The sequence below is a fragment of the Mauremys mutica genome, chromosome 1 (assembly GCF_020497125.1).
Source record: "Mauremys mutica isolate MM-2020 ecotype Southern chromosome 1, ASM2049712v1, whole genome shotgun sequence".
In the NCBI taxonomy this organism is placed as follows: domain Eukaryota; kingdom Metazoa; phylum Chordata; order Testudines; family Geoemydidae; genus Mauremys; species Mauremys mutica.
This window is the reverse complement of record NC_059072.1, coordinates 112,538,036-112,552,782: the sequence shown is the minus strand read 5'-3', so window position 1 is coordinate 112,552,782 and position 14,747 is coordinate 112,538,036. Positions and strand designations below refer to the sequence as shown.

The 14,747-nt window shown below is 46.2% G+C and overlaps 1 protein-coding gene across 7 annotated transcripts in view; it reads left to right on the top strand.

The window, feature by feature from the left end:
• The window catches only part of CACNA2D4 (calcium voltage-gated channel auxiliary subunit alpha2delta 4), a 171,079-nt gene that overhangs the window by 24,802 nt on the left and 131,530 nt on the right, over positions 1–14,747 (top strand). For 6 of the 7 annotated variants that reach the window (XM_045002244.1, XM_045002241.1, XM_045002240.1 and 3 more), the window contains exons 3-10: positions 1,104–1,220; positions 4,449–4,508; positions 5,889–6,051; positions 8,231–8,362; positions 9,901–9,961; positions 10,749–10,899; positions 12,463–12,537; positions 13,592–13,681. In XM_045002244.1, coding sequence (XP_044858179.1) covers positions 1,104–1,220; positions 4,449–4,508; positions 5,889–6,051; positions 8,231–8,362; positions 9,901–9,961; positions 10,749–10,899; positions 12,463–12,537; positions 13,592–13,681 — 849 coding nt within the window. The remainder of the gene's footprint in view (positions 1–1,103; positions 1,221–4,448; positions 4,509–5,888; positions 6,052–8,230; positions 8,363–9,900; positions 9,962–10,748; positions 10,900–12,462; positions 12,538–13,591; positions 13,682–14,747) is intronic. The other variant, XM_045002242.1, reaches the window with a different exon arrangement.

Sequence of the window (14,747 nt, the reverse complement as noted above, 5' to 3'; positions counted from 1 at the left end):
TGAGAGCACTGGTGTGCTGCCAATATTTTAAGAAGGGGCTCTCACAAAACTTTCTCCATGTAGCCTGTTTATAAACCCTGCACCTCTGGGGGCAAGGATGGAGTGCATATACTGCAAAGAGAAAGGCTGAGGGACTATGGGAATCTATTCATTTGTTTTCCCGCTTAAATCAAAATACTCTCATTACCATCGCCGCTAGCAGGATAAGGGCTCTGTCCTTTTTGACAGAGGTTAATCAAATTGTCTCCTTTTGCAGTTTGTTTCCCTTCCTGCTCCCATCTGGTCTGCTCCTCTTTCCTCGTTGTTTTTAAAGAGAAGACATAAGGACTATCACATCTAATATGGAAACTGCAGGGGTGATTTAGGCACGCACAATATAATTGCCCAGTTTGGAATTTGGACAGAATACTGGGGGTTAAACCTCTATTTTGTATCAAATGTCAGAAAATCTTGAATGACTACGAAGTTGTCAGGACTTTGTCTCAGCCAGTGGAGGGCATCCCCACCTCTAGTGCGCAGAGGAATTGGTTCAGCACTGACTCTGGAACTCAGTCACCATCACCACTGCCTGCACCCCTGGGTTTGTCTGGGAGGTCTCCCAAGACCCATATAAGCACTGATAAGACCCAATCCCCCTTGGCTTGTGAGAGTTGACAAGAGCTCAGCTCGAGGTGGCATGGCGGCAGGTATGCATGGCACATATACAGTTATCATTGATGTACCTACACATATTGGCAAGTTTTCAAAACTTGGCTTTCATTTTTGCACAGCTTGCAGGTGCAAATAACCACAGGCACATTTTTGCACGGGTGATCATTTGCTGGTGCAGCTGAGATAACTTAGACAACTACAAGCACCTGATGGCACCAGCAAATCAGTTACTTATGCATAGAGGTCTAAATTAACTGCATTATGCACCAGTTATTTGCACAGGTCCAACTGAAGGGAAGAAAGGGGAGGCATAGAAAAGGATAGATGAATATCAGGACCACCCTTTAGATGCATCTCTCTTAGTAACTAGAATGCCCAGCTAACGTAATTGATTCACGACTTTCCTAGTGAATCTTTTATTCAGTGAGGATTTTCTCCTTTCCTTCACCCAGAAGTACAAGGATGTCGAGCCCACTCTGAAGATAAAGGAGGTGGATGGCTTGGAGCTGGTGAAGAAGTTCTCAGAGGAGATGGAGAGCATGCTGCGCAGAAAAGTAGAAGCTGTTGAGGTACAAACTTGAGAACTTTATGGGGAAATCCCCTTCTTCCAACCACAAAGCTAGAGACACTGAAGGCCAATTTTTAAAGGTATTTAGGCACCTAATGATGTAGATAAGATCCTAGTGGGAGTTACAAATCACCTAGGCACCTAACTTCCATTGAAATCAATGGGACTTATGTGCTTTTGAAAATCCCACTAGGTGCCTGTCTGCATCTTTAGGATCCTAAATACCTCCTGATTTCCCTGCAACTGCTAAGCTATGCAGGTATAACAACAGCTGGTGTCTCTTGACTCCATCTGTTATTATGTAGCCACTAGCAGAAAGGTAATGGCAAACAGAGGAACAGTGGCTTCTACCTCAGCTAGGGGTGAAAAATAAAGCAAGTGACTTGGCTAGCTTCAAAATAAATATGAGATAATGACAGGTTTCAGAGTAGCAGCCGGGTTAGTCTGTATCCGTAAAAAGAACAGGAGTACTCGTGGCACTTTAGAGACTAACAAATTTATTTGAGCATAAGCTTTCGTGGGCTACAGCCCCACTTCATCTGATGCATAGAATGGAACATCTGGGACACAGAATGGAACATATATATACTGTGATGGGGCAAGGCCAGATGGCTACAGTAAAGTAGTAAGGAACGGGTATGTTAGCCCCAGGCTAACCAAATCCCTAGTACCATGGTAACCAAATGGCAGTTGCTCCAGGTTAATCAAGACACCTGGGGCCAATTAAGATCTTTCTAGAAGGCAGTGGAGATAGTGACATTGATTGGGCCACCTGAAGCCAATCAAGGGCTGGCTGGAACTAGTTAAAAGCCTCCCAGTTACTCAGTGAGCTTGGTGTGTGAAAGGAGCTGGGAGCAAGATGCGCAAGGAGCTGAGAGTGTGCTGCTGGAGGACTAAGGAGTACAAGCATTATCAGACACCAGGAGGAAGGTCTTGTGGTGAGGATAAAGAAGGTGTTTGGAGGAGGCCATGGGGAAGTAGCCCAGGGAGTTGTAGTTGTCATGCAGCTGTTACAGGAGGCACTATAGACAGCTGCAATCCACAGGGCCCTGGGCTGGAACCCAGAGTAGAGGGCGGGCCTGGGTTCCCCCCAAACCTCCCAACTCCTGATCAGACACAGGAGAAGTTGACCCAGACTGTGGGTTCCACCAGAGGGGAAGATCACTAAGGTGAGCAAATCTGCCAATGCGCAGGACCCAGCAAGGTAGAGGAGGACCTTTGTCACAATACATACAGAGAAGATGCCGTACCAGTTCTAAGAGGCTAATTAATTAAGATGACCTGTTATCAGCAGGAAAAAAACTTTTGTAGTGATAATCAAGATAGTCAATTACAGACAGTTGACAAGAAGTGTAAGGATAGTTATCATAAGGAAGTAGATTCAAGAAGTGAAATGACTCAGCTTGATCTTTTTATGAGATAATGAACATTCATTCAACGGATCCAGGGCTAACTCTCCAGAAGGTGAGACCCCTGCCCTGTGCAGTGAACACTGGCTATTGAAGAGTGGCAGCCTGTTTGAACATCGTGTGGCCCAATGTGGCATACTGTGACTATTGTCGCTGAGCAATACCCATGGACTGTGAATTTGACTCTTGCAGCTGCTTGAGAATGTGTATTGTGTGCATTAGTTGCTCTCTGATTGGGTGAGGTTCTTTGACCTGTGTTATGTAGGGAAGTCAAGCTAGAATCTTGATCATAATGGTCCCTTCTAGTCTTAACATCTATGAATCCGTTGTGTGCCAGTGTATTCACCCTAATTTTAAAAGTGCAGATCCATAGTCACAGAGTCCTGGCTCCTTAAAAACCATTTGGTGTAAAAAAAAGTAAAGATGGGCCAAAGCCACAATGTTTGGATCTGGATCAAAAGGAAAGTCTAGGTCTGTTCAGGTCCAGGGTTTTGGTTTGACTCATCAGAGAGCTAGAGACCTTCCATGAAGTTCAGACTCAGATTCAAACTTGCATAGCCTTATTAAGGCCCATAACACAGCTACAGTTTATTGGGCGCAGGGCCGGTGCAACCATTTAGGCGACCAAGGCAGTCGCCTAGGGCACTAGGATTTGGGGGGCACCATTTTCTTTGGCAGCGACCGCGGCGGCTGGATCTTCGGCCGCCCTGGTCGCCGTCGGCGTTTAGGCGGAGGGAGCTGGGGCAGGGGAGCGCGGAGAGGGCTGCCTGCAGCAAGTAAGGGGGGGCACGCAGGGGAACTCCCCGCCCCAGCTCACCCCTGCCCTGTCTCCTCCCCTAAGCTGATTGGTGCTGCAAGCCTGGGCGGCGGGAGAAGTGAAGCAGCCACAGCGTGCTCGGGGAGGAGGCAGGGCAGGGGTGAGCTGCTTCACTTCTCCCGCCTCCCAGGCTTGCGGCGCCAATCAGCTTAGGCACCACAAGCCTGGGAGGCAGGAGAAGTGAAGCAGCGACGGTGTGCTCAGGGTGCTCGTGCTCGTGCTTGTGCGCGGAGCAGGGGTGAGCTGGGGTGGGGGGCGTGCCTCAGGGTGGGGGATGGGGAGCTGCCACAAGGGGGGCACCTCAGGGCGGACAGGGGGAGCTGCCGCGGGGGTGGGGCGCCTCAGGGCGGGGGTGCAGGGGGGGCGCAAGGTGGAAGTTTCGCCTAGGGCGCGAAACGTCCTTGCACCGGCCCTGATTGTTCAGTGTTGTAAATGTGGCTCTGTTTGAGCAGGATTCCATCTTAATCTAAACAAATGATCGGTTGGTGCCATGAAACATGAGATTTGATAATGCAAATGATTATTTTAGCTTCCATAGCTGGCAAAGTTTACAAATGGTCATAACATTTCCCAGCCCTTTTAAAAATCCGGTCATCACTCAGTTTGTCTCAGTTCCTTTTATGTTGGTGATAGGCTGAAGCTGGGCTGGCTCTGGATTGTCTTTTTCACGAGGCTCCAGTTAAAGTGGAATGAAAACTTCTGTTGTTCTTCTGAATAGAAGTCTCTCTCTATTAATATGCTCAGTGCCACCTACTCATTGTTTGGGGGGACAAAGTCTTAGGAATGAGTAGCTGTGAGTACATTCCCCAGATTTGAAACTTGCTGCACAGAACTTTATTGGATGCAGGGGAATTTGTAACCTCCCATAGCTTCCTCTGCTGTGCTGAACTAGATCTGAAGTCCGAGTCACTGGGTTTTTCAATATTTTGTGAACAATTCATGCTTCTGAAAAGACTTGTCCGGTGTTTCCCACTCATCCTCCCTCTGTGTGTGTTTGCATTAGAGGCTGGTGGAAGCAGCGGAAGATGCAGATCTGAAACATGAATTCAACTCCTCTCTGGTGGTACGTTCATATCCTTCAATGACAAAGCCCGGATTCATGTGACAGGGAGCCTCGAAGGAACTGGCCAATAGCCAGGCATGGTCTGCCAATTCCAGGAGTGCCCAGTTATCTAACCATCCCATTCCTAGGCATGTTGGGAATTTCCTTGCCTTCAGAGCACCCAGTAGCACATTAATAACTCACTCCTGTCTCATTAGGAGTCATCCTGATTAAATAAGTGACTACCATGACAGGTCCAGGGCATGATGGCAGCTCCTCACCCTGCCACAGTGGTAGTAAACTCATGCTGAAGAGCACCCTTCAGATTCTTGCTGCACATGTTGGTGGCAGCAGGGGATATTGCAGAAAGAAGGGTGCCAACTCCTTCCACTCCAGACTCTCTGGCACCCCCAGCTGTAGCTAACTAATGGGATGCCCTTAAAGGTGATCTCCAAAGGAAGATCTCCTGGGAGAAAGGGATGCTTTGTGATCAGCAGGAGAGGAAGTGGAGTTTTAACAGGGGGAATAACAGGGACTCTGAATGATGGATAAGTGGAAACTCTCCATTTCCTCTTGGATTGGTATATTCCACTGTAAACCTCACTTCTTGTCATTTGGCTATAAAAGGCTGGTGGGGCTGGTGAGTTGATCTGATCACAGACTGGCAGTGGTTTGAGCATTGGCCTGCTAAACCCAGGGTTGTGAGTTCAATCCCTGAGGAGGCCATTTAAGGATCTGGGGCAAAAATCTGTCTGGGGATTGGTCCTGCTTTGAGCAGGGGGTTGGACTAGATGACCTCCTGAGGTCCCTTCCAACCCTGATAGTCTATGATTCTATGACTACCAGGTAAGAGTGATGAATTGACCATTATCAGATCTACTGGAGCTACTTGAATACATCTGTCAAAGAGGGTGGGGTGAAGGATTAAAGATTGAGGCTACATCTACACTGCACGCCTCTTTCAGTGGAGTGTAGCGTATGTTCTCAGGTAGTCCCCCTAGCACAGGTTTAAGTAGCAGTATAGATGGTCAGGTATGGCTTAGACAAGGTGTACAGATATGCCTGAAAGGTATGGGCATGTACCCAAGTACAAGGCTCTTTACTTGCCCAAGCCATGCCTTCCCATATGCACTGCTGTTTTTAGCTGCAGGAAAAGGCTACAGAAGTGGGGAAAATCTCTGGCAGCAGGGAGGCAGCGGGGAAAGGCTCCGGCAGTGGGGAAAGGCTCTACAAGCTCCCTGCTGCTGGAGCCTTTCCCCACCGCAGCGAAGGATTCTGGCAGTGGGGACGGGCTCCAGAGGAGGGAGGCAGCAGGGAACGATTTTTTTTTCTGGCAGTACCGATAATAAACTCTCTTGCTGTCTTTCCCCTTTCCTCTGTCTCATTGCTCCTCATCAACAGTTTGATTACTACAACTCTCTCCTGATTAACAAGAAGGATGAGAATGATAATTATGTGGAGCTTGGAGACGAATTCATTCTGGAGCCAAATGAACATTTCAATAATCTGCTGGTGAACACAACGTACAGTGATGTGCAACTCCCAACCAATGTCTACAACAAAGGTAATAGGGCTCTTACCTCTGACTTCACAACCCTGTGAGGGGAACCTGGAAACTACAGTGGAATAACAACACAAATAGGGGGGCGGGAAGTGAAAGATAGAGAATAAAGGTTGTACTGTGACTTTAAGGCACTGTCCTTCTGGTGGCAGTGAGGAGCTCTGGGAGGGGACATGCCTACTGCAGCAGCGTCATTGCAATTGTGCTTGGTTACTGTCCTCCCCTCCTTGTGCATCCACACAGCTGCCAGTCACAATCTAGCCTTAAATCAGGAGCTGGCCTATCGCTATTGGAATTGGTGAGCAAGCTCCTGAAACATGGGGCTGCATAGTCCTTTCAGGCTGAGGCTCTTGACCACAATTGTTCTAAAGTTGCTGCCCTCTTCTATTGCCATAGCAGGCTGCCACCAGCCACTGGCTCTGTGCCTGCCAGACCATCAGTCCTTCTCGTTGTAAACATTTTGGCAGGAAATGCTCCCTTACTTCTGTCTTCCCTCCTCTGACTGTCTGTATGTGAGCTCAGTGAAGCTACAGGAGCAAACAGAGGCAGGTGCTGGTGATTATATCCTTAGCGGTTACATCATTCCAGGGCCAATGCAAAGAGAGGTTTTTTTCTCCTAAACATTTTTAAATGAATTTCGTGCTGAGCCCTAGGGACTATAATCTGGGGCACAAAAGATCCATGTGTTCCATAAACACCTGTTCCCTGGGAGGTCTCCGATCCAACTACTGACCCTACTCAGCCCTGCTTAGCCTCTAAAACCACATGACTTCAGCTACTTAAACCAGGTCATCTATCATCACGCAAGCAGCCAAGCCTCTAACCCAGTGATACTCAGACTGAGACTTGGGAGCTGCAAGTGGCTCTTTAATGCGTCTCCTGCGGCTCTTTGCAGCACATGATATTAAAACAGTGTGATTTAATTATTAACCAATCTAAGTTATTAACCAGTCATGAAGCTTTTACTCTGTTACTAACCAATTGTATTTGGTAAAATAATAATATTTGTTCAGTCATTTTGCTGTGAGAATAATATATATTCAATGAAACAATGAATTCACACCACTGTGGCTCTTTTGTGTAACGTTGGTCGCTAATTTGGCGCCTGAACCACTGAGGTGTGAGTGTCACTGCTCTAGCCCTTCACTTACAGACACTTGTGAGTCCCAGGATTTATTTGGCCTACAGTGATTCCCTTTTAAAGCTTCGCTATCATTATTTGTTATGCTGTTTAGATTTAGAAATTATATACACCCCCCTGCAAAGTTCAAAAGCTTGAGAGGGTTTTATTGCAGAAAGAGGGTTTTGATCAAAGCCTTTCTTGTCCTCTTGCTGCTGCTCCATTTTACCCTCTCTGGTGCAGGAGTAGATACCACTAGAAGCTGTCTCATGTCAGCCTCAGATGTCTTATGTAAATCTTCAGATTTACACAGGTGTAAGTGAAATCAGGGGTCCGGGATCAGAGATCAGGCCTTGGGGGAGAAGCAGAGACAGAGGAATGGAATGAAGAAAACCAGGGGAGAGATATAAAAAAAGAGAGTAATAGGAGAAAGATGGAGGGCTCTTAAATCTAAGGGCTTGTCTACACTGGGTAATTGCATCATGTTAAAACATAACTGTAGGAGTCCTGATAACCAGCTCGCAATGTTAAACACTCACTGTAACCAGGGACTGTCATGTTTAACATTGTTTCAGCTGGTTGGGCTACCACATCCAGCTGGTATGATGATATAACATGACAATCCCTGTCTATACTGGGCGCTACATTGTATTTAACCTTGAGTTAATTACCATAACCCCTTGGAACCCTGTTCTAACTTGATGTAAATCAGCCAAGGTAGATAAACCCCAGAAGAGGAAGGGAGATGATGTGTGACCAAGCACCATTGCTAGTGGTGACTTACATTCCAGGATTTGCTTGAACAGTGAAGACAGTTCCTCTTGCAATGTTTGTTTTAAAGCCAGTTTCAATACGGTATTTGTCATCATGAATGGAGTGACAGTAGTGAGGAATACATGTTGTAACTGTGTTCAGACCATGAAGAATCATTGTTTGTACAGGCTCCACGCTGTCTGGGTCTTTCTCTTTGTTCCCACCACTCTCCTCTATACTGTGCTTTTTTCCCCCTGTTGCACCCTTCCTTCCTCTCTCCCTGTTTCCTGGCTCCGCCTTTCCCCACAGACCCTGACATATTGAATGGAGTTTACATGTCAGAAGCCTTGAATCCTATTTTTGTGGACAATTTCCAAAGAGACCCAACACTGACCTGGCAGTACTTTGGCAGCTCCACAGGATTCTTCAGACTTTACCCAGGTAAAGAGGCTCAGACATTCCTAGCCCTTTCCCTAAAAATCCAGGCAAAACATGAAACACACCAGGGAAGGGAACACATTGATATAGAACCTATTCTGGGAAGCCTAGGGATAGGGAGATCATTGCCTTCCATTGTAAAATAGTAAGTATGGATTACATATGGGTCTGGGGTTGGATTCCCCAAAAGGGAGACCTCTTGGAAATAACCAATAACCACAGGCTGCTTGAGCTGATTGAACTGGGATGGTGTGTACCAAAGGCACATTCCTGCAAAAGAGTAACTCTGGTGGCAATAGAAGACTCTCATTCTCTAGCCACTAGCTACCATACAGGGGAGACAACACAGCCAGTGTGTTGCACCTGTGACACCAAAGGTATTCTGCTTGCCTATATGCGTTTCAGGCTGACTGCCTGCTGCAGTGCCATCTGCCCTGAGAAAGCGTGACAAAGCCTTTAGTGCTCAATCTGGGCCACACACCTATCTCTCCTACTTTTTAAGGTTCTCAGCCATTCTGTAAGAAAAAAAGATACAATATTGCCAACCTCAAGAGATCAAATATCATCAGTCAGATCCCCCAAAAATCATGAGATTCCCCCCCCCCCAAAAAAAATTGTTTTTCCCCAGAAAGATTATATTGTGGTTTTGGTCTGTCTTTTGATTGTTTTGAACTCCCCCTGCCCATCACGAGAGTGTGTGTGTGTGTGTGTGTCAGTGTGTGTGTCAATCAGTGTTGCCCACTCTCCCATATGTATTGGGTAAGGGGCAGGAGCTCACACCCCTATATCTGCCCAGCAATTAATTCTGCCCTGGTCCAGCCTAGCTCTGCTCCTTCTGGGATTCTCTCCCAGGCCTGCCGGGTGGAGACTGCAGCAGTGTCCTCTCTCCCGCTTCCAGGCTGAGGGAAGGGAGTTTAGCTCCCCCATTCCCTCTTGTGAGAATGGTTGGGCTGCTGATGAGAGCGGGAGGAGGGAAGAGCTTTTCCTTTAGCAACTCTAGGTGGTTGCTCAGCCCCAGGAGGCAGGCACATAGGGCAGGCAGCCAATCAGAGGGCTCAAATTCACTAGAGACTGGAGCTTCTCGCATCATCGCCAAACTGGCTTCAACCTCAGCCAAAATCACCTCACTCGTCAAAAAAATCACGGCAGTCAGCAGCACTGCAGATATTGGAGAAAGCTGCGTACAAATGGAATAAAGATGAAAGTAAATGCACTCCCTCCACAATTTTTAAATGTTCCTGAGAGCACCAGGCACAGCCCAGTGACATTTTGCATAAAAATTAATCAACACATTCAAGGGAATGTGTGAAGGCCAGAAATTAAAGTTAGGAAAGCTTTGTGTGTATTTATCCAATGTGCCTTCTGCTATAACTGCTGGAGCTCTGCTGTTGGCTGTGGGAGTCACGTGACCTTGTGAACTAAAATAGGGAGGTCTCAGAGCTAAGGATAATTGAAGGTCCGGTGCCTGCAGGGGTGGGGAGCCGAGGCCTGTTTTCCTGAGTGATTAAGGCACTGAGTCCTCCTTTTGCTGCTCTGTTCAGGGATAAAGTGGATGCCAGATGAGAATGGAGTCATCTCCTTCGACTGCAGGAATAGAGGCTGGTGAGAAATTAGACCCCACCATCTTTCTCTTGCCCCCCCTTTTCTCCTCTTCTTTTGGAACTTTGATTGACCCTTGTTCTGATTTTTGTCCCCCTCCTTCCTAGTGTGGGTTATGGAGATCTGAATGGTGAGTGCACAGACATCACAGTCCAGTGTCTCCAGTGGAGAATCTAACCAGAGTGTCTGTTGCGCACTGCTCCTGGGAGAGAGAGGGAATAGATAAACTAGTGTTTAAGCAATCACATTGTAGCATACTGGATAAGAAAGTGTTGTCCATCCCCTTCCAACACCCCTCCCTCTATCTTGGGGTCTAACGTCTCATACGGAATCACTGTCAGCGACTCCCTTCTTTATCCCCTCCACTTTATGGGACTGCAGAACAATGGGATGGGATTGTTCAGAGTCCATCAATTCCACTCTTTGAATCAGTCATCTCAGTAGCAGGGATCGCTGTTAAATAACACCAAGTTCCCTCGGTCAGCTATGTCTGAGTATATCACCCCTTCAGCACTCCCAGCCTTGGCCAGCCCAGTAAACAAGAACCCAGGTCCAGCAGAGCACTACTGTTAAACAGCAGGACAGCCCCGTCATATTTATATGAGTGGTACATCGGGCATGGGATAAAGAGTATATTCCCAAGTCTGCCACTGCCAGGCTGCTGCTCCAGACATGCATGTTATCATGGGTCTAGAATCAAGGACCTGATATGGCCAATGGTATGCCTAGAATTCTGCCTTCCCCGGTCCTTATGTTGTACCAGCTTCTCTTCTCTCCCAATCCTATAAAGGTACATCCAGGCAGCCACTTCACCCAAGGACATTATAATCGTGGTGGACATCAGTGGGAGCATGAAGGGTCTGCTGATGACCATTGCCAAACACACCATCATCACCATTTTGGACACTTTGGGGGAAAATGATTTCGTCAATATTATTGCAGTAAGTGTATCCCAGTCTAAATATAAAACAACTCACCCTGTCAATCATGCCTGCCTTTCAGCTCCACTAGCAAACTGTGCAGGGATAGCAGTAATATCACTACAGCACTTAGCTCTAGAGTTAGATGGGAATGGGAAACAAAACCAAATCAGCTATGACAAGTCAGTTGCAAGTACTTTGGTGAGTGACCAGCAGATGCTAATTCCTTATTCACCCTGTGATTGACAGTAAAAGCTTGTTCATTCCTTTTCCTAATTTTATTCCTTTTCTTATTGAGACAAAACTTTAGTAATGATACAAGAACTCAGTCTGCAACTATATCATCTTGGTCAGTGACCCTTTCCTATTTCACAGACTAAACCCAGAGGGAGGGAGTCAGTACTGGGATGGGGACACTTGGTGCTTCAGGAAGTGATGATGCTATTTTGATTTATGGCTGTCATCCCTCTGAGTCAGTAATACTCCAGCCTGGTGCTAGGAGGCATTGTGCTGCCGAAGCTGCTCTCTTTCGTGTGAGATGTATAAGCAAAATCATGACTACCTATGGTCAAGAAAGATAGCACTTTTCTGAAGAGTAGTGATATTAACTTGTTTATGTCCTAGCTGGGATTATCATGATACACCAATCTCTGCACTGACTTCCCATAGAACAGAGTCCAGGAAAAGGTCAAGCTCCTGATTTTCAAAGTTTTCCATGGAATTAGGCCTGGATACCCAACAGATTATTTCTCCCTCTGTGACCATGACTTCCCGTGACACCATTGCAACAATAAGACAGTTGACCAGTACAGGGGTGGCTTGTGACCACAGAAGACAGAACTTGCACAGGATCAAGACTGTGGAACTCAGAGCCAAAGAAAAAGAGAGTGATTGCTAACCTCTTCCCTTTCAGAGCTAAATACAAACCCCAGCTCTCTGCCCAGGATTTCCCATAATTATACCCTCATTCTTATAGATTTATGGGAACAAAACACCAAAATCCCTAAGCTTGTCCCCTGCTGGTAGGGAAGGAAGTGAGAGCTCATTGTTATCTCTTTAGCTTGCTAAACTAGTCCATTGATGGGAGCCATGTAAGTACCTGGATGGATAGTTGGAGAAGTGAGCAGTGTTGATTCAAGAACAGAGGGAAATCATACTAAGCCGGGAGGGTTTTATATGTTAGTGTTTTAAAGAGATGTATGTAATATATGTCCCCTTGTGTATTGTAATCTGAGAATTTAAGTGTTGACGTAAATTAGTCTTTTGCACAGATATTAGAGTGTGGAGAAGACTGATGGAACTCTTAATAAAATAGCATTAACCCTGCACTTATGGGTGTGCCTGGATTTAATCTGCCAACATGCTACAATTTATTTCATGTATTATTTTAAAAGGCAGGATTTTTAAAAGTGTAATGTGTCTAGAGCACAAAATTGGCACATTAAATTCTAAATAAAGAGCTAAATAAAACAGTGTAACTGTAAAATAGGTGCGTTTTTATCCCTATAAATGTCCTCTTATGAATCTTACTTTCAAGAGATTCCTTTTATCACTAACCCTATTCTTTTACTTTTCTCTTTTCAGTACAATGATTATGTTCATTATGTTGAACCCTGTTTCAAGGGCATCCTGGTCCAAGCAGACAGAGATAACAGAGAGGTGAGTGCCAGACTCAGAGGTGGTGTTGGGACAGCTCTCTTATTGTAGTTGAATTAGTGGGACTGTGATGCTTTGGTGGGAAACTCCAAGGACAGGAAGCAACTGATGTCCCAAAAACATGTGGATTTCTATTTCTGAGACCTAGAGCCAGATTCACGGTGACACACTGTCTGTTCTGCATCTCGCTGGGTACGCAAAGCAGCTGGAAACTCAGTGCAGCTGGCTGGTTAAACCGAGTTTACAACTGATTTGTGTCTCTGGAGCAGCGCAAACTAGCCAGAGCATACCAGTCAATCTTTCCTGTCCTATCACAAGAAACAAAAGCACATAACTCTCAACTCCGTGTGCCATTTCTAAAAGCCCAGATCTTCCATCCACATCCTTGACCCTCAGAAAAGTGGGAATTCAGCCCTTTCCTGGTAAATGTCTGGTCACCAATGAACGCTGCAGTCTAGGTTCCCCCTTTCGTAGGGCATTTTTTCAGTGTGCTTTGCTGATAGCTGCTTTTCTAATCTGGGAGCGATGAGCAGCTGCAGCCCTAAGGTGGTCATTGTGCATCTGACTGCTGCAAGATGCACCTCCCTCCTAGCTGGGATGTATTTTTAGTTCTGATTATATCTCCCTTGTTTCTCTCGCTCTCAATCTTGTGGAGGTGGCTCATATTCACATTGTCCCCATAGTTAACATTATCAGAATGTTTCTCTCCACTTTTCTTACCAAACTCCCCTGTGTTTCACCCTCAGCAAAGGACAAGTCTCCAAAGAGAGGTGCTGCTATTTCTGGCAGTTATTTATGAACGTGCTGTGCAGCAGCTTATAGTACAGCACGTATGCGAACATGGGTGCCCCATGATAGAACTGTTATTGGAGTAGCCTATTAACTGTCACATCTGTAGAAGCTATAGTGGAAGATTGCCCAGCCATCTAGAGTAGTCATGTGCCCTGAAATACAGGGTTTCTTTGGCCTTGTGTCACCCTTCTCTCCCCTGTCCTGAGAATTCTGCCTTCCTTCTGTCAGCATCTCATATCTCCATGTGTCTCTCACTTCATGCTAGCACTTTAAGCAGTTGGTGGATGAGCTGCAGGCAAAAGGAGTGGGGACCGTCAATAAAGCCGTGCTGGAATCCTTCAAAATCCTGAGGGAGGTAAGAGCATTTTGTGTCAAGGGTGTTAAAGAGCATGCTCACTCCTCCCCACCCACCTCCCTTCTTCCGCGTGTCTCATGGCACTGTACAGCTGGCATCGTGTCGGGGGGAATTCTCCTAGTGCAGTGAGATGAACGTTTTCTGACAGGGCCAAAAGTTGCTGATGAGCATCTTGGTTGTGATTGTGACATGGATGGTGATGGTGGTGATGATGATGATGAACTTGGGCACTCTGACTTTAGGGAGCTGTTTGTTTATTAATTTATTTAAAATGCTCAAACCTGTTATTGCTCCCGATGAGGCTAGGAATAAAGGGGGCATTGCCATGCCAAAGGAAAGTGGGTAGCTAATGTGGCATAGAGCCAGTTGCTATAAATAGTCACCTTTCCCCAGGGAAAAGTGACCCCATAGATGATGATCAGTGCCTTGAATCATCCATAATTATGTCCTTCCGTGCTGATGCTCAATTCATTCCATTTAATCAGAGCTTATTACTTCATATTTCAGTGCTGTGCCAATTCATCAGTGCCTGAAAATGAATGAATGATTGACTGCTAGCTAAGTGACAGGAGGAGGAAGAGGGGAGACAGACCAATACAGACTAACACGGCTACCACGCTAAAAGGGGGGACAGAGACAGCCTTTTAACAAAAAGGCTTGAAATAACATAATTAAACCGACTGTATTCACTGGGCCAAATTCAGTTCCTTGGGTAAAAATCTCTCTCTGACTTAAATGGGAGCAGAGTCAGGCCAACACTAAGTGTCATTGAAAATCTCATCCTTATTTTCTCCTCCTATCACATCTCATATTGTCTGGGAAACTAATAGGACTGAGTTCAGATCTCATGTACACCAGTGTTAATTAGGAGTAACTCTCCTGAAGTCAGTGGAGTTACATCCATGAGAGCATGCTCCCAATCAGGCCTGTTGTGCTGTTGAATCCATGACAGTATCAAACAGCGTATAGAAGCTCCCAGTGCTGACTGTGTTACTGAGGGATATGCTGAAGAAGCTAGTAGTGCTTGTGTTTTCAATAGCTGTGAGCTGGTAGTGTTGCTAGAAAA